Source organism: Cannabis sativa, chromosome X, assembly GCF_029168945.1.
Source record: "Cannabis sativa cultivar Pink pepper isolate KNU-18-1 chromosome X, ASM2916894v1, whole genome shotgun sequence".
In the NCBI taxonomy this organism is placed as follows: domain Eukaryota; kingdom Viridiplantae; phylum Streptophyta; class Magnoliopsida; order Rosales; family Cannabaceae; genus Cannabis; species Cannabis sativa.
In genome coordinates, this window is record NC_083610.1 from 17,590,566 (window position 1) to 17,601,463 (window position 10,898).

General features: G+C 28.3%; 1 protein-coding gene across 2 annotated transcripts; it reads left to right on the plus strand.

Moving 5' to 3' along the window:
- The first annotated feature begins 689 nt into the window (after positions 1–689).
- LOC115700096 (F-box/LRR-repeat protein 10) lies at positions 690–3,741 on the plus strand. 2 transcript variants are annotated; one of them, XM_030627671.2, is made up of 4 exons: positions 690–1,036; positions 1,165–1,370; positions 1,537–1,630; positions 2,088–3,741. In XM_030627671.2, the coding sequence occupies exons 1-4, from the start codon at positions 848–850 to the stop codon at positions 3,516–3,518; spliced, it is 1,920 nt and encodes a 639-aa protein (XP_030483531.2). In that variant the 5' UTR covers positions 690–847; the 3' UTR covers positions 3,519–3,741. The 2 variants fall into 2 exon arrangements, with proteins under 2 accessions (XP_030483531.2, XP_030483574.2); XM_030627714.2 differs by lacking the exons at positions 690–1,036; positions 1,537–1,630 and having other exon boundaries at positions 1,246–1,370.
- The last annotated feature ends 7,157 nt before the right edge of the window (positions 3,742–10,898 follow it).

The following is a 10,898-nucleotide window of genomic DNA, read 5'->3' on the forward strand; positions in this document are numbered from 1 at the left end:
CCATAAGTATTCAATATATATAAATAAAGTGATCAAAGACATTAAAGATTGTTCCATATATGTAGAACTCATCATCACAAAAAATAATATTTGATTTTCTAGAACACCTTTCACTAACTTTTCAATTATCATATAATTAAAACCAAAAACATTTCAATTGAATTAATTAAATAAATATCATTACCTCTAGGAACCATTAATATAGCAGCAAGAGCTTTGAAAACTTTCAATTGTTTCAAACAATTTTTTTATTTTTCAGAATCGTTCATTAATCGATAATAGTTAATTTTTGGTTTGATACTTTTCTTCTTCACAGATTGATTCGTCAGAAATAATAGTATTCTTTGTTTACTGGTGTTGCTTATTCATTGTCTAGCTCCTTCTATCTCGGTTAGCTTTATTTTTTAGAGACAATTTTAATACAGTTTGAATTGTACGAGGTATTTTTATTATTTTTTTTTCTTGGACTGTATAAATATTTAATTGGCTGGTACACAATATATGTAATATTATTTTTTTTTTTTTTGGCAATAATCGAATAATAATACAACTTTTTAAAGAAAAGAAAAAGAAATAGGATTTTTTTGTGACAAATTTGACTAAAATTGAGTATAAAGTTCATTTTAGGAATATTTTGTAAAACAAAAAACTTGATAGGTCAAACTTTTAATTTAACTAATTAACAAGGAGTTCTTTTGTAAAAAAAAAAAAAAGAAACCAAAGGCAACTTCGTACTCTACAACCTCCGATGCGGTGCTAGTGATAACTAACGAAGGTCAAAACTGTAACTGGAAACCCAATCAGTCATCCCTTCAAGATTCTAACTTTGCACGCAAAACAGGGAACAATGGCGATGGAGCAGGAAATCATTGGTGGGTCTGAGAATGAGAGTCTGGATCTGCTTCCATCGGCTCTACTGGCCACCATCTTCACCAAGCTTGATGTCTCCTCCATCTGCTCCTGCGCCACCACTTGCAAGACCTTCAATTCCTGCATTTCTCACATCCTTTCTTTCCTACCCACTTTTCACCTTCTCGTATGTCTATCTCGATCTCAAATACATATCTTTATCCTCTCAATCCGTTCAAAATCATTACGGATTTCATTTCTGGAGTATTGAAAAAAAATAATTGTCCAATCACTGTTTTTGTCTTTTGAATTTAGGATGTTGCGCCTTCGCTTGATTTGCTGAGACCTCTAATGCCGCCGAACCCGTGCGTGAGGAGCCTGAAGGTTGATTGCAATCGTCTTGATGATTCGGCGATCCAGACTTTGGTGAGACCTTCTTTGCAGGAGCTTTCTCTGATTAATTGCGCTGATTTTAGTGGGAAATTGCTTTCTGAGATTGGAACCATGTGCAAAGACCTAAGGTTAGCTACTCCCTGCTACCAAATTCATCACACTTGTATGGTTGTTCGAGTATGTGTAATGATTGTCCGTGGAAGTTTTTCATTTTAGTATTGAGTTCGTCTAAAGTATGAATTTTTTGGTTTCATTTCCTATTTCATATAATGGGTCTCCATTACTCCCCTCCAGATCTCTCTTCTTGGGGTCCGTGGCTGAAAAACGAGGACGGGCTATACATATTTCTGATTTGGAAGAGTTACTCGGTGGTTGCCCTCAATTAGAAGTAAGGAAATAACAATAATAATAAGCCAAAACAATGCAATAAAGATTAGTAAGATGGATTGAGAAAGTGGTTGTCAGTTATTTTGGCGCTTGGTTGGTCTTGCATTAACGGTTATACCATCTTATGGCTTTAACAAACCGGCTTATGGGTTGATATTAATATCAGTTTTAACACTTCGAGTCCAGGGATTTAGGCAGGTTTACCATCTAATACTGCCTTTTTTGACCCAATTCTTAAATGTATATATTGCTAAAAGGTCTCTACTGCCTTTGATATGAAAATAGATCATGTTTCAACTTCATTCATATTTAAAATTATACTTTGTTTAAGTCTCTTATTCATCTTAGCTATTCTTGTGTAATGTATCTTTTAGCTTTTTATATTATGAATTCTTAATCTATTTGTTTTATTGCTCTAGTTTATCACCTCACATTTGTTGTGTTTACTATTTTGGTAGGGACTTGTCCTCATGTTTGATGTGTCATTGTTTCTTCGTCATAACTTTGCTCGAATATGGGCTTTGGCTTCAGAAAAACTCGTCTCTCTTGAGATTGGCTACATTTCATCTGTAATGATGACTGAACTACTTAGCCCAAATCAATCACCAAATCATATTCAACCTTCGATCTTGCCAAACATTCAAAAATTGTGTCTTTCAGTGGACTATATTACTGATACAATGGTTGCTACAATTTCTAAAGGTCTCATCTCCTTATCCCATTTGGACCTTCGAGATGCACCAATTATTGAGCCAAGCCTTACAATTGACCTTACAAACAATGGCCTTCAACAAATTAATCAGCGCGGAAAACTGAAATATCTCTCTTTGATCCGGAGCCAGGAGTTCATCCCTACCTATTTCAGGAGAGTAAATGATCTTGGACTCCTCTTAATGGCTGATAAGTGTGCGGATATGGAAAGCATATGTCTCGGAGGCTTTTGTCGGGTTACTGACACAGGTTTCAAAACAATATTTCATGCCTGCTCCAAGCTATATAAGCTTAAGGTGTCCCATGGGACTCAGTTAACTGATTTAATATTTCATGATATTTCTGCTACTTCACTTTCCTTGTTGCATGTTAGCTTGAGATGGTGTAGTCTTTTAACTAACCAAGCAGTTGCCAGTTTGGCATCTAATAAGAATCTTAAAATTCTTGACTTGAGATGCTGCAGAAACCTTGGTGATGAAGCCCTTAGAGCCATAAGGAATCTGACAAAACTAAAATCTTTACTGTTGGATGGCTCTGATATTAGTGATATGGGATTATCATTCTTGAGACCAAGTGTTATACAGTCCCTTGTGTCATTATCTGTTAGAGGGTGCAAAAAGCTTACAGATAAATTCATTTCAGCTCTTTTTGAGGGCTGTCCAATAACCGAGTTGCGAGAGTTGGACCTATCCAATCTTCCCCATCTCTCTGATAATGGAATCCTGTTACTGGCAAAAAGTCGTATTCCAATTGTTGAACTGAGATTGCGACAGTGTCCTCTCATTGGTGACACTTCAGTCATGGCGTTGGCCTCAATGCAAGTCGACGACCAGAGGTGGCATGGCAATAGCTTACGGCTATTAGATGTATATAACTGTGGCGGCATCACACAGCTTTCATTCCGCTGGTTGAAGAGGCCTTACTTTCCAAGATTGAGATGGCTGGGGGTGACAGGGATCGTAAATAGAGATATGGTAGATGCCTTGGCTAGGAATAGACCATTCCTACATGTAGCTTGCCGTGGTGAGGAGCTAGGTTTCGAACAATGGGATAGCTCTGATGGTTTGAACATGCATGACTATGACGAAGAGGACGAGCTTGAACAATGGCTTTTAGAAGGTGAAGTTGAAGGTGGCATCGACGACGAGGAGATGGTTGATGCAGAACTAATGGAGTAATTTGATATGAGAAGAATTTCTTTGTTTGTTTAAATTGATGTATGCTTAGGTAAATTTCTGTTTGTTTATGTATGTATAATTTAATGTTGGACTTACAACAACTATGAATCTTATTTATGTTAGATTATGTTAATGGAAAATTCTGTAGAACCTGAGCTAACCCATAGGCATGTCAAAAAATATTTGGATACCTATTGAATCTTTGATCAGATTCGTTCTGACCCATCGAATCTGATTCGATTTCAATATATTAATTAAAAAAAGATTGAATTCCTTATCTCAAATTAAATCCCAAATCTCAATTAAATTTTCCTTCTCCTGCTAATTTTTTCAGGAAAATTCAAGCTACAAAACCTCATAAATTTATTTTTTTGGTCGAATCCCACCTTCTCTGTCGCAGGCAATCCTCTCGAAGTCTTCTCAATCTCAGACCATGTAAAATAAGTAAGCTATATAATTTTGGATAACAACGATATTACACCATATCATAAGCTGAACATAATCGTACCCCAACTAATGTAGAAAAGTTTCAGCAAAAAAAAATATATAAATATATATATATATATTTATATCATAAAAGAACGATTTTTTTTTTTTTTGTATTTTTTTTTTCATCTTTTGTGATAATTTTTTAGGGGAATTGCCCTATATACTATTTTTTAAATTTTTTTTTTTTCAAATTTACAGTTTGAGTTTCTAAAGTAGTTGCAGCGGTAGTTGTAATAGGGGTTTCTATATAATTTTTTGTTACAATTTAAGTTGAAGCGCTAGTTGCAGTAGGAGTTTCTATGTAAAATTTCGTAAAAATGTAAAAAAAAAACTGTTTTGAAAGGTAAACATAAACAAGCCCCTTATTTTTAATATTTTTTTATTTGTCCTTTTCCTTTTAATTTATTTACCCTTTTTATTTTTTTTATTTGTCTTTTTTTTTTAATTTATTTATATTTTTTTTATGACCAATTTAGTTATGCTTTATGAGTATTATGGTGGCATTATCTCTAATGTACGATGTCAAATTGTATTAAATTTGAGGCAAAAAGTAAATTTGTGTTATATTTACCCACTGTTTACATTTATGCTCCAACAATACACAAACGTAAACTAGTAACTAACCATTTGCAATTCAAAACTTAAAATGAAATTAATAGCCGATTGCCATTAGTTATTGATTAGCTAACATGGTACTACCTTTATGAATAAAAAGAATAATAATATTTCTATAGTAGTAACTAGTTACCACAACATTAAAATATTTTTACAATTTACTCTATTAATTGTATTTTTAGATTTGATGGACTAGTAACTGGTTACTAGTACTGCTGAAAACTTAAACAAAACACTGATAACCAATTACCACTAGTTATTGATTAGATAACATGCTACTGCTAGCATCTTTCAAACCAAACTTGTAAATAAAGGAACAATAACATTTTGATAGTGGTAACCAATTACTCTCATATCAATAATTGGTTATTATCAAAATAACAAAACATAAACACAAGAACCATGGTTGAGGAAGCTTCCTTGTAGATTTGTTTAGAATGAACACTAACGAAGCTTGCAAAAGGGAGCCACACCCCCCAACACCACCCAAAACCCAAATAAAAACCAAAAACTTGGACACATGACATGGTGATTAAATTTACACTAAAAAGCAATATATTTTTTCACTAATCTATAGCTTTTTATATAATTTTTTATTTTTGTTTTAAGTTGGGAAAAAAATTATATTTTCCCAAATTATTACATAGGTAGTTAGGTATGAGTTGTTTAAAAGATGAGAAATGCTATAGACAAAATAGCATTTTAGTTTTTAACATATATTATAGGGATAATTACACTATACACCTACTTTTACATCTTAATGTTAAAAATAACTTAATTTAAATTAATCACTAATCTTATACCGTATTAACATTTATACTAACAACTGCAACTTTTATTTTTGCTAGATGCTGCCTGCCACTTCTTCTTCTTCTTCTTTTTTTTTTTCTTTTCTTTTTTAGCCATTCTCCCCTTTTTATATATATTGATACATATTATATTTTTCCTTTATCTCTATTTTATATCTAATTTAAAAATTTATACTGCTCAATTAAGTTTAAAAAAGTTACAATCATGATTGCATGTAGTCAATTTAATACGTGGAAAATATATAATTTATCATTTTCTAAAAATAAAAGAAATATTTGAGTTACATTTACACATGCTACCAATCATATGCTAATTAGTTACCATTAGATTATATTATCTACATTAGATATTTTTATTTAAACTGGATCATTTTATTAAAAATAACCAATTGGTATATTATTGAAATCATAATTAATTTAAATATTATTATAAAATATACTAAAATAATATTATTTTATATCTATACTTATTTGTTATACTATATGAAAACTAGTTAGTTTTTACTGTAAACTTAAAAGGTAACTAAAAATATAACTTAAAAATAACTAATTAGCAATTTAAATATTTAGTAAGTTTACCAATAAGTTATATGCATTTTTTTTAATTTTATTGTAACTTATTAGTTTATTAAATAATCTAAGAAACATAAATATTTTAATAAAGGTAAAATAAAAAAGTAACGTAAAAGTATTTAAAAAAAAAAATTAATTTAATATAATATAAAAATAAACACAAGTAATAAAAATGTATATAAAATAATTGGTAAACAAAAATAGCAGTTTATTATATTATATTATATGACAACTCATTAGTTTTAAAAATAAACTTTAAGATTACCCAAATGTATTTTAAATAATAAGATAACACAATATAGTTTAAAAATAGCTACTTGATTATTAAGATGTTTATAGATAAGATTTTAGAGGTAACCAAATTATATAATTTTAAAATGAATTTTTTTTACGTAAAAGTAACTAATTAGTTTCTTATCAGCATCATAAGTAACCAAAATGTTACTTTTAAAAACTCAGGAAAATAATAAAAAACGGAATTTGGGATTAATTTTGTTTCTGGCATATTATTTTAGAATTAAGGTATTTTTTAATGATGTGGCAAGGTATTATTGTAATTGAGATTTATTAAGGTATTTTTATAAATAATTTATATTTTAAGTATATAATTGAAAAAATCCCTATATTATATGCATGGTGGGACAAATATACAATTAATATGGCCCAAAAGTAATGATGACAAGACAATATATATTAAAATGTTAGCATAGTTAATGCTAAGGATTTGGCATCAGCCCCCACTAACCCTTTGTACTTCTTTTGCTTCACAATGGGAAGGATACCAATGGATCCTTATTCATCAACGGTACATCCTAATAAGTCCCAACTATAAAGTGTTTGATACCCTAGGCAATATTGTTGCTCTCATAGAAAGTGACACTGTTTCACCTTTTCACGTTTGTTCTAATACTGATTTTTTTAGGCCTATCCTATATATTACCTTATTTTCTTTCCAACTTTTAAACAAAATTCCAATTCTAGCCTTACCTTCAATTATCTTTTCTAATTATTAACTTTTTGAATAAAGTTTTTTCTTTCAGATAGAGAGATAATGTGTGTCTATCTCATTGTTATTATCGACCGATTTTAATTGAACGTGTTTGAGCTATCGAAATTTATTAGACTTGTTAGATTTACATGTAATGTTCTGGAATTATAAAATTATGAAGATTTCATACAGTATATATATATACATATGTCATTACCAGATAAACTTATTTTATAAATATATAAATATATTATGTATTTTTTGCTGTGGCTGTTTTTTAATTCTCATCCCAAGTCAATAGTCGGCAAAGAGTGAGGTTACAACTAGTGTAGGAAAAGTGACAGAAAATTCGTTGACTTGTATATTATTAAGTTACAAAAGTCTATTTCGATACTAAAACCTGCGTTAAGTATTTATGTTTCACCTATCTTTATCAACAATGTATGTGATTGTGATGATGAGTAGTTAGATCTGGGTACGTATATAAGACTTTCTCAGATTTTCCATGCTTTTTCTGTTATATTATTTTATAATATAATAAGTGTAGATTAAAATGTAGTAATATATATTATTATGTGAATAATATGTATTAGGTGTTTGGTAAATAAATTGTGTAACATATAATTTATTTAACCTAAAATTGTAACCTACACTTTATAACATGGAGAAGAGTTACAAAGTTAATTGCTTTTGTAACTTCTTTTGGTTGATCATAATATTGTGTAATAAAAGAGATGTTACACAATTTGATGATAGGATTCAAATAGTTTGAAATATAGTTGTTACAAACTATATTAATGCTCATTATATCAGAGAAATGAGATGGTGAGTTTGAATTCTAAGTGTGATCACCTAAACACTATATAAAGGAGTCTAATGTGCTCATTTGTAAGAGATGAAGTTTTCTATCAAGAAAGCACTTTGCTAGAAAACCCTAAGGCTTGATAATTCCCAAAGCTATTTCCTAGAGAGTTCCCTTAGTGCTTAGAGATAGGGGAAATAAGCTTTTGGACAAAGGTGTAATACCTTGTTCAAGTCATGGTGATCCCTACTAATCTACACTCAAGGTTGTGAGTGAGTGTATATATATTATTCTCTTGTTATATATATACATATTTTATATTACATGTGTTCTTATCTTCTTCTACATTTCTTATATATAATATATATATATTGTATATTATATATGTTGTTGTAACATTTATTTAATCTCTTTGTTGATCCTTGTATTGTATTACAATAGAGTTGTAATATCTTGATTTTCTTCCATTGTAATAAAATCTCTAACATTTTCTAATTTATTTCTTGGCCCAATAACTTTTAGAATATATATATATATATAGAGAGAGAGAGAGAGAGATTAAAATAGATTCAATTTGAGATAGAAAACACTGATTATATATCGAAGTTATACCAACCCAACATAGCATATAATGATATTGAGTATTGGGACTATAGCATATGATACTGAAGGGGAAAAAATGAAAAGAATATGCCTGGTATAGGAATATGGTATTAATCTGGTTTGAACCATTAGGGTTTGATTAATAAAGATTATCATTGATGAACTGTATTATATATATATGGTGCTGAAGAATATGCTTAACGAAAATGCTATCTTTACGTGGATGAGCAGCTTATTAATTTTAATATATTATTATATCAATGTTTTCATACTGAACAATACACATTTTTTAATTAATTTTATCATATGATGAAGATGAGATGAGAACTTCACGTGTTAGTTCATCTGTAATGGGAAATGGTTTAATGACAATATGCTAACCGATTTGTCTTTATAAACAATTACACTTCATGTTTTTTTTGTAAGAAAAAAAACTTTAATTTTAAATGGAATAATTAATCTCTCGAGTGATTAACACTTCAAATTAATGTGGCTCACGACTTTATAGATTAATTACATTAATATTATTACTTGACCTCTTGAGATTCGCCACTTTCTTAATTATCAAGTACAATTTTATGAAACTGATCAAAATTACTTCCCTTACAATTCATTAAATAAATAGTCCTACATTTTTTTTTTATTTTAATAGATTATTTAATTTGAGAGGAATATATAATAAAGTTATTACTAATAATGAAGGAAGCCTCAGCAACAACAGGGTCAATTTCACCACGAAGCTTGAAAGAGGCTTTGAGTTGGGTTGAATCATGATGGGAAGAAGGAAGTGTTGCTAAGGATTTTCGTCCTACAGCGGTGATTATGGAGTCTGATTGTCTCTTGTTGGTTAATGCTATCAATAGCAAGAGTCAAATTCTTTCTCCTCTTGGTCTTATTATTTTGGATTGTATTAATCTTACACGGTCCTTTATTATTTTTCATATTTCAGTTCAGTCTGTTAAACGATCTGGGAACCAAGCGGCTAACTGGTTAGCTCGTTCTTCTGGTTCATGTCCTGATCGTATTTACAGTAAGGGGTCTGTCCCTTCTGGTTTAGAAGTTATTTTATTAGATGATTTACTTTAATGAAAGTTGCAATCTTTGTTTCAAAAAAAAAAAAAAATAATGAAGGAAGCTTCTTTATTTGGGTACTCAAGGTTTATTTTTAAAGAGGCGATAGATTGAATAGATTATCTTTTAATCAAAATTATTTTTCATATATATATATAAAAAAAAAAACTGCTATAAATTAATTAATCATTTTGTTGTTTTATTTTTTTGTTTAGAGAAAACAATTTTTTAATAATTAAGAAAGAAAGTAGGCAAAATATAGGAGGTGTAATGTACGGATATGATAAAGCGTCCACGTTCGACTACTAATAGATGTGTCTAGATTCAATGAATATACACACATTGATTGCCAATTAGTCACGAGAATAATGAAGAAAAAACTTTCAGATTAATTCAATTGATTTGAAAAGATAAAAAAATATGAGTGTTCATTACAAATGAAAAATGTTAGATTATTTTTGTTTATTTATTTTTAAAAATTTATTTCAATCCTAAAAATAATAAATAAATTATTTTTAGGATTGAAATAAATTTTTAATTTTAAAAAAGAAGTATTTTAAAAACATAATTTAAGTTACAAAGAAAAATTATTATAGAAGATTAAAAGAAAAAAAAAATTGAAAGGATTCATAAAAAATGTTAATATGAAGGAAAGATTAAGATTACCTTAAATAATTATGTATATTTGGTTGTTTCATATTTACAAAATTAAAAATATATATATATGAAAAATAATATTTTTATTCTATATATTATAAATAATTATATAATATATGATAAATAATTATATTATTATGATAATTAATACAAGAAATCAAATTATTTTACTAATTTTTTTAAATTGTTGATCAAGTTTATACTTAAATGATAATATATGCCTGCAAATAATTTCTATCCATCAATATAAATATAATTATTAAAATAATTTGTTATGTGATTATTATCTAATCTATAATTATTCATAGAGAGCGATTAAAACAATATATTATTATACTTATATAAGGGATAAGAATCTTTTAACAATTTGTTGTTATTAATTATAATGTTTATAGATAAACTATAATGTAAGCATATTGTTGTTTCATAACAATGATTATTTATATTTATTTGTTGTGTGATTATTAGCTAATATATGATTAAAAATTAAAAATATCACTCACAAAATTTCTCACTTGTAAAAGTATAATATATAGTTATCAAAATAATTTAATTTATATTAAATTATAAAAGATTTTAATGAAAAAAAAAAAAAAGATAAAAGTTAAGTAAGTAATTTAAGATATAAAAAGCTTAAAAATTATTGACACTTTTTATATAGTTATAGATTATAGATTATTCATGGAGAGTAATTAAAAGAATATTTTAATAATTTTTTATTGTTAATGGTAATATTTTTATAGATAAATTATAATATATGCATATTGTTTCAT